This window comes from Festucalex cinctus, chromosome 8 (genome assembly GCF_051991245.1).
Source record: "Festucalex cinctus isolate MCC-2025b chromosome 8, RoL_Fcin_1.0, whole genome shotgun sequence".
Lineage (NCBI taxonomy): Eukaryota > Metazoa > Chordata > Actinopteri > Syngnathiformes > Syngnathidae > Festucalex > Festucalex cinctus.
This window is the reverse complement of record NC_135418.1, coordinates 23,036,045-23,051,294: the sequence shown is the minus strand read 5'-3', so window position 1 is coordinate 23,051,294 and position 15,250 is coordinate 23,036,045. Positions and strand designations below refer to the sequence as shown.

Below are 15,250 nucleotides of genomic sequence, written 5' to 3'. Positions count from 1 at the left end.
AGGGAATCACCATGGTAACGGTGACAAAAAAAGAAAAAAAGAAAAAAGAACACAGTAATGCTGAGACAATGAGTGTATTAAGCTTTACATTGCAGAAACAGTCATTATTTCCTGGGAGAATAAGGCCTCCAGTAATTATAAAGAACAGGCAGTTATTTTTCTTCGTGTCGAGTGGAAGCGATTTTCCATCTGCATATTTCTCGCACACATAAAAACAGGCAGCTCCATCAACAGGATTTGGAAAACGGTTCACATGTCACAGTTCACCTGGCCCACCGTGGAAGCCTTGACCTCCCATTCAGTCTCGAAAGTGTCTCCGGGGCAAAGTCCTTTACAAACGTGGAGAACCACAACGTCGGAGGTAAGTGCGTTGCATCTCTTCCCTCTGCCGAGCATCGGTGATGAAGCGACAGGGGAAAGGGAAGCGGGGAAGTGATCAGCAAGGGGCTAGAGGCCGATAGACTGCAACGTTTGTCTCTCGTTGTTGTTGAGGTGGCCTGAGAACATGCTGTAGCACGGCTGCTGGGCAAACTGGGTCAGGAAGTCGGTCAGGTAAGCCTAGGTGGAAAAACAGGATGCAAAAAAAACGTCAAACGTGACCCGCCATGACAAAATGAGTCGGAAATCTTTCTCTCTTTTCTTTCAATTGTGCATGTACAATATTTAGAACTTTTATTTACGTACAACACAAAATCCACAATAACTCATTTCCATATCATGGGCCCTGTTTTATCAAGAGTTAAAACCGATAATTTTATTTTTAAAGCCTTTCACTTCCTCCAGGCTTATAATCAAAATCAATTATATTTTTATTTTCAATTAGAACTTGATAAAAAGTCGATCGAAGGTTGCAGTTTGCAGTCCCACCTACTTCAAATCGTGTTATTTTACTTGACTTTGCACATCAATGAGGGTGTTATTTGCTTTCCAGTCCTCTCATTTGACTTTCACTTCCCAAAATTTCCTCCTCCGTGGGTCTTCCAGTGAACCGATGCATCATAATACAGTCGTTATGCGCAACAAGGCATGACTGGAACATTAAAGTGGAAACGCCTATTGCAATACATTACGATATCGCAGCAGCAGGGTAACAACATGGCGTCCCTTTGGCTAATTTCAAGAATTGTTTAAAGAAATAAAAAAATAAAATAATAATAATAATTCCACATGCGGGTATAAAGCTGATGATTCCCTTTTGCTAATTTTCATAATTTCAAGAATCGTTTAAAAATAACAATAATAATAATACTAATACTAATAATAATAATAATTATTATTATTATAATAATAATAATTCCACATGTGGGTATGAAGCTGGGGTGGGTGGGTGTGGGGGTGTGGCCATAACCAAGCCAAGCTGACTCATTTGGAGAGAGGCAGGAAACACCCAGGAATGGTCGCCAGTCAGTCACATATCCACAAATGACTGGTGACACGCATACTGTCTTTACTGAACCTGACTTGCATATTTTTGTCAAGAGAAAATCAAGCTTTAATGCTCATGGTTGTACCTGTAGGTCAATTTGATCTAAAGGATCGTTTAAGGCGTCGGGATCATCGTCGTCATCGTCGTCATAATAGTCGTCATCTGGAAGAAAATGGCAAACGGTGAGGACACTTTATGTGAAGTCAGCATAAAGGAAATTACGTTTTAAGTACCATATTTGTTGGAGGCAATGAGATCTGATATCAACTGCCCTGCCAGACCTTCTTCATCATCATCATCATCCTCGTCACCTTCTTCCTCATCATCCTCACACATGCTGTTGGAATCTAAGACCAAACACAAAGTGGTGACGGATGTTGGATTGAACGAACATCGCGAGGCAGGTCAGTTCTTTAAAAAAAAAAAAAAAATCGATGTGAGCGTCCGCACGTGTCGCTGGTCACACCTTGGCTCCAGTCGGCTGGGTTGGCGCGGCTGGCGTTTGCCTCCACGACCGTCGACAGCTCGTTGATGATCAGTTTAAAGATTTTGACCAGCAAAGGAATGTTGGTCCAGCGCTCGGGATCTGCCAGGAGAGCATTCGAACCAATTCACCACGCACAAGCCGCCCCTTCGAATCCAATCGAGTGAATTATGCGGAAAGAAAAGCAAACATTGTTCGCCATCTTACTCTTGGCTGCCTTGGAGCGGGTGCGGATTCCTTCCGCAGTGTTGAATATCTCTTCGCCCTTCACCATGATGTCCTGGAGACGCTTGTCGTCCGTGTTGAGGCTGTGCTGCAGCAGTTTGCAAAGAGCCACCGTGCTGCAGAAAACACACCAACAACTTAAATACAGTATTTTTTATTTTTTTTTAATTTTAAATAGACTTTGGAGGTTGCACGGTGTGTTGTCAAAGCGGTCCTGACCTGACTTTACCCTCGTACTGTCCATAGAAGAGGTGCTGCCTGCTCATCCATTCGGTCATGACGAACTCCAGGGCAGGTTTGCCAGTGGGGCCGGGCAAGCTGCAGAGGAAGTCCAAGAGGGGCTCCAGCTGGGAGTGAACCAGGTGGGCAAACACCATAATGAGAGACTGCAGAGAGCGCGAGAGGAAGAACAAGGAGAAAACGTCGATCATTTCATTGGTTCAACTTACTTTACTACTAGTTATCTGAACAAATATAAACATGCTCAAACTATTAGTATTTCATTTAGCACTTAAAAGATGAACATTACAGGACTTGGACAATATGGCTTTATTCTACTATATTCAATATTTTTTTTTAGGGTTCCAATTCAAATGAAATTGCAATTCTCTGACATTAACATTTTGTTTTTGCAATTTTTATTTTGCTTTAAAAACAAACTAACAAAAACAGACCATGAGCTAAAGTTGACAATATTATGATAGCGTCTACATACAAAATGACTAACGTGCTAGTTTGTCGTTGGTCCCCAGTACACACATCGTGCATCAGTTTAATATTCCAATTTCGATTCGATTCTCCCCTTACTTTGTCTAGTTGCACTGCAGTACCACCTTTCTACCAGTAGAGGGTAGCAATACACTGTGAAAAGGTCATACCTGGTTTAGATAAAGTAAAATTGGACGTTTATAAGGACTGATAAAGTCTGTGTTGATGACATACATGCTGCCAAAAAAAACTTGGTACATAATGATAATGATAATAATAATAATAATAATAATAATAATAATAATAATAATAATAATAATAATAATAAATTGTAATGCACTTTTCATCAACATGATGACAAAGTGCTACAGAACGAGAAAAAAAAATAATAATAATAATCATGTTCATGATTAAATGTCATAGGCCTTTCTAAATAAAAAGGATTTCAGACCTGATTTAAAAAAGTCCGGGCTCTAAATTTGGTCTCGACATAATTTAGAGGTTGAAGTTTTTTCACCCCGCAAACAAGACATGATCCATCCATTGATCCATTTTCTATACTTCTTATACTCTATTCATCATCCGGGTCATGGGTGAGCTACAGTCTATCCCAGTTGACTCTGGGTGAAAGACTGGGTACATCCCAGCCAATCACAGGGCACATAAAGAAGAACAACAATTCATTTCACATTCACACCTATGGAATATTTAGTCTTTCATTCAGCTAACATGCATGTTTCTGAAATGTGGGAGGAAACCCGAGTACCCAGAAAAAATACATGCTAACCACTCATCCACCATGTTACAAGTCAGCGACAAATATTTCATTCTCTGCTGGCGAAAGCCTCAGCTTTTAAACAGCCTAAAATGCCACGCCTACTGCTTTATGCTTCAAACCGTCTTTCTTGGCTTACTTGCATGACACTCAGCGTCTCCGCCTGTTGCATCTTGCTCAGGATGGCTCGTAGAATCTGGTCCAGCTGCTCGCCGAGCTGCGTGCCGGCCCGAGAGATGAGCGTCGACACCAGCCTCCCCACGAATATGGCCGTGAACTCCGAGGTCCTGGGGTCCAGCAGCAGGTTGACCACCTGCATGACGTACCACACGCCGCTGTTGCCCTGGTCGTCGCGCCACTGCGCGATCTGCTCCAAGGCGACCGAGACGTACGCCCGCAAACACTCGCCGCCGTTCTGCGGGAGGAGAGAAGACACTTTGCTCGCACGGGTATAACTTGCCGTCTTGGAACTCGGCGTCGTTTACCTGCATGACAGAATTGTCGTCGGTGCGTAAGGTGCACTGTGCCATCACAGGGAACGCCTGGCACACCAACATGTCGGAAAGAGGCGGCTTGGTGTTGCGTACAACCGTGGTCAGCGTGTCAATGGCGGTCTGTAACGTACATCACAATATAAGTCAAAGTACAGTTTGAAACACAACTAAAAGGATTACAGTGGAGCTGTCCAGTAATCGACAACTATTTTAATAATCAAGGAATCGCTTGGAGGCATTTGTTAATTTAAAATTGTCTAAAACCTCCGATTTCAGCATATCAACAGTAATTGTTTACTGATTTCTGTAGTCCTCCATGAAAGAAGACTGATTATCTGTGTTTAAACAAAATACGACAACTGCAAAAATCTGTTTGTACTTTAGCAAACAATCACTGAACCGGTAACATAGTACATCAATTCCCCCTTTTTATAATCCTTATATGAATACAAAGTACGTACGAAATAAATACCAATCACTTGTCTTGTTAATAAACAGTAATCAGGGAAAAAATGCTTTTGTACTACAGTGTTCCAAAAACTGCTCGCGATAATGGAAATCCGTGTTAATTAAAAAAAAATTAAAAAAATTCCTGTTAATTACTTTTTTGTTTTTCGTTATGTTCAGTTTTGGTATGATTTTTACTTTATTAAAAATGCTTTGTCATCCATCATATATGTTCTTTTTTCATTTACATTCATTTTTTCCATTAAAAGTATGTTGTTGTTTTTATTTCACTTATTACAGTATACAGCACAGGTGCATGTTTTTTTTCATTTATGATATATGTTTTTTCATTTTGGTATGATTTTTAGTTTATTATGAATGCTTTTTCATTCATCATTTGTTTGTTTTTTTTACTGTCATTTTTTTCCATTAAAAGTATGTTTTGTTTTGTTTTTATTTACTTGTTATACAGCACAGTATATATTTTCTATCTCCGGAATGCAATGTCGTGGAGCGAGTAGTGACAGGACAACACCGTTGGAAAGGTGGAAAGGTCTGGTCGAGACGAATCTGCGGATGCCCCTATGTCAGTATTCCGTATTAAAGCACGCTGCAAAAAATCCGCGAAAGGGCTAGGCCACGAAAGGTGAACCCTTGATAAACGAGGGAACACTACACTTTAATGCAAAATTAAAATGAATCCGATTAGTTGATTGAATAATCGATAGATTAATAGATACTAAAAATACTGACAGCAATAGATTACAGTCATTAAAAAAAATAAATAAAATAAATAAAAAAAAACATTAACCGATCTAGAGTTTCGCTGGTTCATCCAAGTCAGGAAATTTAAAATTTGCATCATGGCACTTTTCTTGCCAACTCACAGCACAGAGACCAGTTGGGATTTTGTCAGCGGGGGCCTGCATGATGCTGACTAGCGTGGGGATGAGGCGAATCTGCATGGGTCCCTGACAGCCTTCGATCTGGGACAGTTCCTTGAAGATGCCCTGGGCCAGGGGCGCCACCACCGGGTCTGAGGAGAGCCAAGAAGACATACTGTGTACATGTGTTGGAGTACATCTGTTTTCAACCTAACGATCCATTGTGTCGTACCGTTGCTGTATTTGAGGAACACAGCGATGGTGAGGGGGCAGATCTTGTTCTCGGCGCTGGTGGTGAAGGCAGGGTCGAAGGTGCACACGATGCAGAGCGTCTCCATGACCAGCGCCAGTACCTCCGAGTTGAATTGCGTTGCGAGCTGGACCAGACCCTCCAGGATGCTGGGCAGGTAAGGTTGCAGGATGTGTGTGTTCTCAGATAGCTTTAGCTGGTCACAATACCTGGAGTATAAGTAATGCACATTACTCATGTGTCACTGTAGTTATTTTTGTTTCTGCGTATATGCATGTGCCCTGAGGAGCCTGTAGGAGCCAACAACAGCTCCTGTGGGAGTGTGCCGAATATAAATTAGGCAGCAAAATCCACCCAATAGCCATTTAAGGGGGCGGCCATGTTGCTCCTTGCTATCGACGAGAAATGACATCAGTGTTGCTCAAGGCTCAAGTAACGACCAATCACGGCTCAACTTGCAAATGTCACATGACCAAACTCAGAAAACAGGTGAGCTATGATCAGGGTTATTATAGTTTTGGAATTTTCATTTTAGTTAGTTTTTACATTCGTATTGAGTTACGTGTTTTTTAATTGAGTTAGTTTTAATTAGTTTTCAGGGTGGTTCTGATTGGTCAGTTTTTATTAGTTTTCGTTTTTTTTTTAAATGCTTAGTTTGAGTTAGTTTCAGTATTACAGAGAGACCTCGAGTTAAGGCGCACTCGACCTAAGGTGTTTTTACTTTACAACGGTTACGCCCGGGCCGCCATTTTGGCTCCTCGTCCACCATATAGCCAGCAGTGTTTTCCCCCGTCCGGATTTAGCCCTTAGTTAGTGCTATTGCTTGTGCATTTGTGGGAGTATCTTTGACTTTTTCGCCCTCTTTTTTTTAAACCGTCATTGCTCCAAAGAAGAAAGCTACGTCTTGTATCAATGTTGATCCAGCCAAAAGAAAAGCAGTTACCATGGAAACAAAGCTACACATCATAAAAAGATCGCAGAAAGGAGACACCGTCAGCAAAGACTTGGGCTTCAGTCGGACAGTATCTTATTTTTTTAAAAATTTTATTTCATTTAGATTTTTTTTAATGCAAATTATTTTTATGTAAATATTGACTTTAATGGAGAAATTCAACTTAAGTCGAAAATCGGGTTACATTGCTAGCGTAGGAATGGAACTCCGACGTAACTCGAGGACTCCCTGTATTATGTTTATTAAACGTGTATTACTTGTGCACAATATTTAATAAACACCATGGTAAAATGAAAAAACTAACACATTTCTTACCTAATGTTGAATTTCGGCCGAGTTAAATGAAAACGCGGGTGAGCCGAACCATTGGAGCCAAAAGTCAAGCAGGCAAATTCTGCTGGATGACATCATTTCTGTGTGACACACTTTGGCTGCCCACAGAGATGGTTAAAATGTAAAAATGGGTGCATTTTGCTGCTTAACCCATATTCCACAAACACAATATTAATCCCAATACCGTTTGTAGACTAGCGTGGCGCATAGAACACATTAACGTAAAGACGATTTCTGGGTTAACTTCCCTTTTAAACCATGCATGAGTAAATTCTAAGATGCATTTATGAACAATATTGTTGCTTGTGCAAAAGACAAGACAATTTCATTGCACTCACCCCCAGATGGCCCTGACCGAAGACACGCGCACAGATGGTGGCTGGCTGTCGTGGAGACCGCTCACTGTGGCCTGCAGGAACTGCTGGATGAGCTCAGGCGACATAGCGGCAGTGAAGCGACTGGCCGCCCACAGAGCACGGCCAAGGAGGAATGGTGACACCGCTGGGTGAGAGGAAAACAGAGAGACAAGAGAATGGATTTTTTTTTTGGTCCAAACACAAAAATTGGTGGTTTAAGTCAGTGGGGCATTTGTTTTCAGACTCACCCGCCAAGTTGAGGTCAGCCAAGACGACGCCGGCTAAGAAACCGTGCATGTCAAACTGGATGCGACCGTTTTTCACGTTCTCGGTGATGATGCTTTTAACTGAGCCGAGTGCCAACATGCAGGCCTCGTGGATCTTCCACCTGGTAAAGATAAACACACCAGCGCTCAGAAATTGCAAGTCCGAATTTAACATCCTGTTAACTATAAAGATCCGACATAAACACAAAAGTTCACACTCACTCCTATAAACAATTTAGTCTTAAAGAGGAAGTCAATCTTAAACATTTCTTGACAATAACATGTTATATGTGACCTCACTAGTCTAAACATGACATTCTTATTACTATTCCATTTGTAGAATATGAATTATGAAGCAAAATCCAGCCGGTTTTATCCATCTCAGGGGGCGGCCATTTTGCCACCGACTGAAGATTACATCACAGTTGCTCACGCAACGACCAATCATGGCTCACCTGTTTTCTGAAGCTGAGCTGTGATTGGTTGTTACCGGAGACCTGAGCAACTGTGATGTAATTTCCCTTGACAGCAAGTGGCAAAATGGCCGCCTTCTGATATTAATAAAAATTGCTGGATTTTGCTGCTTAACTCATATTCTACTAACACAATATTAACAGGGAATACCTTATTTACACTAGTGGGGCTAAATAGAACTGTCAAGAAACTTTGGGGGGGGGGGGGGGGTTGACTTCCTCTTTAAATTAACCAAACATTGCTGAGATTCAAATCCTAAACTCCAGAAATGTGAGGCAGATGAGTCCAAGATGATATATGAAAAACAGTTAGTTAATGAACAACGAGGCTGACCAATGCTCATTGCCGCTGTTTTTGGCTTGCTCCGCCTCCTGGAGGTGTCTGGTGGCCGCCGCCGCCAACGCCGCAGCACTCTCATTCTGGAACTCTGCAGCAACCGCCTGCAGATGAGGGTTCGAGTTTACTTAAAAAAAAACAACAACAACAGCTTCTCATTGTTTATACAGAGCGGGGTTTCGTCGCACCAGCAGCAGGTCCTGAGCAGAGATCCTGACAGTGTAGGAGAGGGTGTCATCGTCCTCATCCTCCACAAACTGGTGAGGGTTGGATGACCACACTTTGATCTGCGTGAAGGCAAAGCGGTCAGTACGATGACGACGACGACGTCACTCCGCATGTCACATCTCACCTGGTCCTCCGTCATTTGCATGTAGAGGATGATGTAATAGATGAGCTCAGGCAGGGCCTTCTTCACCGTGCTCTTGAACTTGTTCTTCTCCATCAGCGTGTGCACGAAATCGAAGATGCTGAAGACTAGATTCTCAAAGCCCAACACTTCACCTGCGACAGTCAGCAAAATGGCCGATGAGACGACGCCCCTGTAGATAAATTATGCTCCCGTTGTTACATTCTCACCATCTGAGTCGACAGGATCGTCCACTTCCTCGGTGTAGTTGACTTCCGTTCTGACATAAGTGGGCATGTCGGTCAAGGGATTTTAAATTTTCAGTCAACTATTCAAAAGCCTTATTCAAGCACGGCTCTTCCCACTGCTCGAGAGCTGTGATTCTCTTCCTTGAGCGCAGATATAGAAATTACACATCCAGTTTGGTGTTTCATGGACATTGTCTACAAAACAATTGTCTTTTTGTCTTTGTCTTCTTTTTCCTGTAACATTACCAAAATGGCACCAGTGATGGCAAGGAGGAAACATTTTAATGACAAAATCATGGAATTGGAACTTACAACCCAAAATTAGCAATCCATCCAACCCACCCAAAATGGCTTCGTGGAAAAGTAGCTTTGAAGTCATCTCATGAGTTAGCTGCTTTGTCTACTGAATGTGTTTGTTTTTTTTCCACTTAACAAGCAACCCATTCAGCCACATATCCGAAAAGGATATAAAGCTGCACTTTCAGTGAGCGTGTTCCAAACGATGGGCAGAATTTGCTGCATGGAAGACACCATGGGCTTGGGGAAGTTCTGAACCAATGCCGTTATTGCCTGCATGGAGAAGATGTCAAGTTTATAGTTTACATAGAAAAAGTTGCTAGGGGGTCCTCGGTTTATGAACGATTTCAATACTACACTGTTAATAAATAAATACATAAATACATAAATTAATAATAATAATCATTATCATCATAATATTTAGTTGGAAAACCTAGTAACGTTTTTTCCCACTCAGAAATTCTAAGTAAATTTTACAAGGAGAGTTTTGAGTACATCTGTACAGATTATTTAAAAAAAAACAAAAAACGTTGGCCTCATTTTTGACACAACAAGCAATGCATTATAGTGACAAACAGCAAGAGTGGCATGGCTCAGGTGGTAGAGTGGCTGTCTCCCAAGCTCAAGGTCATTAATTCGTTCCTCAATGCTTGAGTAACTTTTTTTTTTTTTAATAAACAGATAAAATGTACTCGAAAACTCTCCTTGTAAAATTTACTTAGAATTTCTGAGTGAAATTACTGTTTTTTCTCAAGTAAATATTAATTTCATTTTTTTTTTTTTACAGTGTATGGCGGCGATCAAGCAAACTAAATGTACGAGGCAATGACCAACAACCAATATCCAGACTTTTATCCAAGTGTGACCACAGTATAGATAATGTATGATGTGCACAAAACGTTCATTTTGAATACGAAACAGGTCATATTCTTAATGCCACTGCATTGCCTAGTTAATAACATAATTTGTCACCACCCCCTGTATTATTTTTTCTTTTCACCTTGAGGACTTCCATCTTGAGGCCGCTGTCAGACGAGGGTCCGTCTGGCATCTGCAGGGCCTGCACAAATGCTTGTGTAAACTGCTGCACGACGGGGAAGATCAAGGCTTTGGCTGCACCCTGACAACACACGGGGAATACAGTTAGGAATTTGAATTGCTTTCGAGATAATAGTGTGAAATATTTTCAGTTTAGAGCATGACTTCACCTTTTCAAGCTCCTCAATAGCGCAAATGAGGTTGGCACAGGTGGTGAAGATCTCCACAGCTCTGGACCGGGTACGAATGCTGTACACCTGAAACAGTGAGAAATAGCAAGACAGATTCATATACAAACAAAGCCTGTTATATTTGTCGGGGTAGGAGAGCAATGAGTGTTGTTACCTCAGCCATGGTGAAGATCTTGTACATCTCGGGTAAGATGACAGGAGCCACGAGTGGCATTTGTGTGTCCGACACTTCCCGAGTGAATTCTGGAGATGTACAACAATACAAACACACATCCATTTTCTGATCTGCTTACCCTTACTAGGGTAACAATTAGGGGTGTTAAAAAAAATCGATTCGGCGATATATCGCGATACTACATCGCGCGATTCTCGAATCGATTCAATAATCGGCAGAATCGATTTTTTTTTATTTTATTTTTTTTTTAGGATTCACACCTTGAGCATGGAAGAATGTTATATGAACGGCACATTAAGCCTTAATATTTTTATTTTAATGCTGTTCAAATGTGAAACAGATTGCAAACTGTTTGTGTACAGTGGCTCACGGTTATAAGCCTCAAGTTTTAGATAAATATATTCATACAAATCTTACAGTGTACATGTACAAATTTACTGATAGTATTTTCTAAATTTGAATGGAAAAAAATCGCAACAATCGACTTATAAATTCGTATCGGGATTAATCGGTATCGAATCGTGACCATTCGTATCGGGATTAATCGGTATCGAATCGAATCGTGACCTGTGAATCGTGATACGAATCGAATCGTCAGGTACTAGGCAATTCACACCCCTAGTAACAATTGAATATTCTTTCTTTTGACAATTTAATTTTACTATTTGTAATGTATTTTTTTTATGATAAATTTAAATATTTTATATTTTTTTCCTTTAGCACTTCCCATGCAGTGAAAAAAAATACTTAAATAGGTGGGAAAATATTGATATGTATTTAGATATTTTAAAAAAATACATTCATTTATAATACAAAAAATAAGAAAATTCTCAAAATATTTATAAAAATAAATGTTTTCTATTTAGATATATTTTAGTAACGGAAAAAAAAAATCACAATTTTAGATTAACTTTTTTGCACAAGAACAGCTGTAATACATAAATAACCATAAGACACAAATGTCTAAAAATGCTATCAATATTTTTAGAAATGTTCATCTGGTTTGGATCTTGCAACACTAAAAATATTTTTTTACATTCTTTTGATACATCCATAATTAATGTTCTTTCAAAATGTATAAAAATGTTAATATTTCCACCTTCTCTATATTTATTAGTTAACTCATTCACTGCCTTTGACAAGTATACTTGTCAATTGTATTTTTTAGAGCGGTGCTAAATGGGGGCGAATCTGAGCATGCTCCACTGTAAATATCAAACTTGGAAACAACTTTACTGATGCCCAACCACCGGTAGATGACATCATTGCCCCATTTTATAGGAAATAAACACAGTTTCAGAGTCCATGGGAGAAATGGCTGTATTTTGGCAAACCTACATTTTTCTGCTGTCAATTATAAAAGAACGGGACGGGACAAAAAGTAGGGAGTCTATTCTGTTATTTGGTAGATTCGGTTTATATATAATTATTGAATGTAATGTCACGCGAGTATTGGAAATGTAAAAAATGTCTATAATGACTGGCAGTGAATGAGTTTTAATAGACTTTCAAAATGTCTAAAAAAAAACATGTGACATTGTAATCATTTTCATTACATTATTAATGCTAGAATGCAATAATACAGTAGACTATCATTTCTTTCTATGAAGTATATATTTGAGCCTCACTCATCAGAACTAAATGACAATAAAATACAGTTGAAAGCACAGCGATTGATCAGTTAGCGCTATCAGCCCATGACAAGCATGTGTGTGTTCCTTCGGGGTACTCCTGCAGCCCCAAAACATGCCCTGTTAAGTTATTTTAAGATAATAACTTTTCGAGAGGTATAAATGCCTGTCTCTCGCTGTGTCAGTGCTGTGAGCGTACCAGTAAGGACCCTCATGGCTCCGTGCACGGCGCTGACGTCGCTGCTGACCAACATTTCCATCAGCAGGGTGAAGAGCTGCGGCCAGGCCTCGGGCCAGTCCCAGTGGGCGATGGCGGACACGGCGTACGCGACGCTGGAGCGTACCTTGCTGATGGATTCGCGCAGGCCGCTGGGCAGCAAGCTCCTGATGGCGGCTTTGGCCTGGAGAGGGAAACCGACGAAAAGTAAAGAACGGGTTGTTGGCCTGTGCTTTTGTTAAATGGAGATGTGGTTGATACCTGGTCGGTGGTTTCGGGGGGTCGGAACTTCTCCGAGTGGGAACACCAGTGAGTTTCAACATACTGCTTCAGGATGACTGACGCTAACTGCAGTGGGGTGAGAAACGTCGTATGGTAAGATGCAGCTGAAACACTACCGATTGATAATTGAAAGACTTTTGGATCTAAAACACATGTCAATCTTCACAACAACTCACCTGGCGGATAGCAAGCGCTCCCTGAGGGTCGACTGTGAGTTCTGCCAGGTGGACACCAAACTCTATACATTGTAGGGATGGAAAAAAAATGTATTATGGATGTTTTAATTGTTCAGCACTTTGAGTTGCATTTGAATGTATGAAAGATGCTATATAGATAAAGTTTGATTGATTGATTGATTGACTGATTGATCAATCGATTGATATGATAATGTGGTCAGTTGCTATGTACCTATTAGTCACTCTACTTCTACCATATTTTTCAATTCTGCATCCAGCCTGCTCTCTCCATCAATTTTTCTCCACCAAGTGTTTTCACCGAGGCCATCTAAATTCAGCCCTCCATCCAGATGCAGTATTTAAATACCAACTTGATTTGAAATTCCAGCTTGATGGTTATCATAACAGTTTTCTTCTTTGCAATCACTCATCTCATACATAATCAAAACCAAAAGTCTTTCGATATTGGTCACTGAGCTGAAGTCTCAAGGATTCTGCTGACATGATCACATTAGCGTTTGGTGGGTGACACGGTACACTGCTTTTGACATTGTCAGAGTCCTGGATCAAAACGGCAGCTTTCATGCTAAAGTGGCATGAGGCTGGGGTGGACAATAGTTCCTGCTGACAAGTGGGGGGCCCGCCTAGAGGGTCCACTTCAATTGCTGTACCAACTAATGTAAAAGTCACAGACAATGGACACGTGAAATGCTGCGAGTGAGCCCTTGTACTTCGTTTTGTTGAGGTTGCTGTTTTGGCACGGTGGTAACAGAGCAGCATCCATCGCCGTCCTCATAGCTACATGAGATACATTAGTTTGGTTTTGTCATCTCACTCCTGATGAGGGGATGATGATTGCCATCTGAGGTTGCATTAGCACTGTCTTGCCACCCGGAAGTATGTGTGATGGCATAGTGAAAAGGTCCATTAGAAGAGACATTTGCCCGGGTACCAACCCAATGCATACTCTTTCGCGGGGAAAGAGACTGAGTGAGTGACAGCGAGTGGTTTCCATGGCAACCGCGCATTTGGGAGGAATGCCCCATTAAATTAGTTAGGATCTTCCACACTTTTTTTTGACATCTCAGTACCTGTTGCTAATTTAGACGAAAGAATTAGCCAATGAGCTAATAGGGAATATATTGCTTCCATCAGAGCTAAAAGCGGAGTTAGCATGTTTAATTTGTAGCTTCCGTGTTAGTCAACGGGGACTAGGCTTGTCTCAGCTAATGCTAACCGAATAGGAAGGCAGCTTGTCCGCATGGCGCGTGGTGTCCCCCGTTCTCCCCTCCTCCCCGCTCCCAACGCCGTCAACCCAACGACAGAACCGGGGGGCCGGCCTGGGACTAGAATGATCTCTTTTCGACCCGCCACGACTCACCTTCCGTCACTTCCAGCACTTTAATCTGCTCCTCGGCGGCGGCGCGCACCTCTTGAACCGGAGACAGGATGGCCGTCAGGGTCTCCATGAGAGCCTCTTTTAGCCCCTGCTGGACCGGGCCGGCCACCGAACCCGACCGAACAGCGCTCATGCCTGCTATATAGTGCAGTGTTGTTTTTGTTATTCCCCTCTCCACGGCCGCTACTGTTACTACAACCAAAAACAACCACTGAAGCGATTCGGTCCACCAGCAGCTGCCCGAGGAGGAGCAGCGAGCCTCGGCCACGAAACCCTAAGCGCGCCAATGCATGGAAAAGTCGGAGGTGGGGACTTTTTCTTCTTCTTCCCCTGTTGTTTTGACAATTGACAATCGGCTTATAGTGCGCATTATTGCCATCTATCGGCCACGAGTTGGAGTGAACTATACAGTACATTGTTGAACCTTCCGACTCACGAACAAGCACAAGATAAGATATTACAAACAAAATATGTGTACATGACGCTAGGCAGTCTTTTATGGGGCATTTCAACCTATGAAGAGGGACGCTGCTTTATTGCTTCGAGGATACCAGTGTGATCACGTGGCACAAGAAGGTACTCTCAGTTACCGCTTGATGGCCTACAAGTGTTTCTCATGAGTCATAAGTTCATAACAATACCATTATAATTACATATTTGAAATTCCGAACCTCGCGTGATGACCGACTTTGCGCAGTGAATGCGGCGGATTCAAAAAGACAGACCCTACTGCCGCAGTTTTACATTTATTTTTTTTATGTCCTGGATGTGTTTGTCATATAAAGTTTGTCACATGTTCACTTTTAATGATATATTGCAAGCGTTTGTTTTTTTTAC

General features: G+C 41.5%; 1 protein-coding gene across 1 annotated transcript; it reads right to left on the bottom strand.

Moving 5' to 3' along the window:
* Window positions 1–58: 58 nt before the first annotated feature.
* ipo9 (importin 9) lies at window positions 59–14,743 on the bottom strand. The gene is made up of 24 exons (XM_077530309.1): window positions 14,396–14,743; window positions 13,015–13,076; window positions 12,818–12,904; window positions 12,539–12,740; window positions 10,688–10,776; window positions 10,513–10,599; window positions 10,305–10,424; window positions 9,477–9,577; window positions 8,990–9,048; window positions 8,763–8,914; window positions 8,599–8,697; window positions 8,408–8,514; window positions 7,583–7,722; window positions 7,317–7,479; window positions 5,676–5,902; window positions 5,447–5,595; window positions 4,104–4,232; window positions 3,758–4,033; window positions 2,355–2,521; window positions 2,118–2,251; window positions 1,893–2,012; window positions 1,660–1,773; window positions 1,512–1,588; window positions 59–558 (listed from the first exon to the last, which is right to left on the bottom strand). Exons 1-24 carry the CDS (start codon window positions 14,544–14,546, stop codon window positions 448–450), a joined length of 3,123 nt encoding a protein of 1,040 aa, XP_077386435.1. The 5' UTR covers window positions 14,547–14,743; the 3' UTR covers window positions 59–447.
* Between the last annotated feature and the right edge of the window lie 507 nt (window positions 14,744–15,250).

What these genes read in the sequence shown, in the direction of transcription:
- ipo9 (XM_077530309.1), bottom strand. Translation starts at nt 14,546, where the DNA reads ATGAGCGCTGTTCGGTCGGGTTCGGTGGCCGGCCCGGTCCAGCAGGGG. An exon ending in CGATCCTGTCGACTCAGATG is followed by an intron (nt 8,915 to 8,989) that starts GTGAGAATGTAA and finishes TGACTGTCGCAG; the next exon opens with GTGAAGTGTTGGGCTTTGAG. An exon ending in AACAGCGGCAATGAGCATTG is followed by an intron (nt 7,723 to 8,407) that starts GTCAGCCTCGTT and finishes TATCTTTACCAG; the next exon opens with GTGGAAGATCCACGAGGCCT.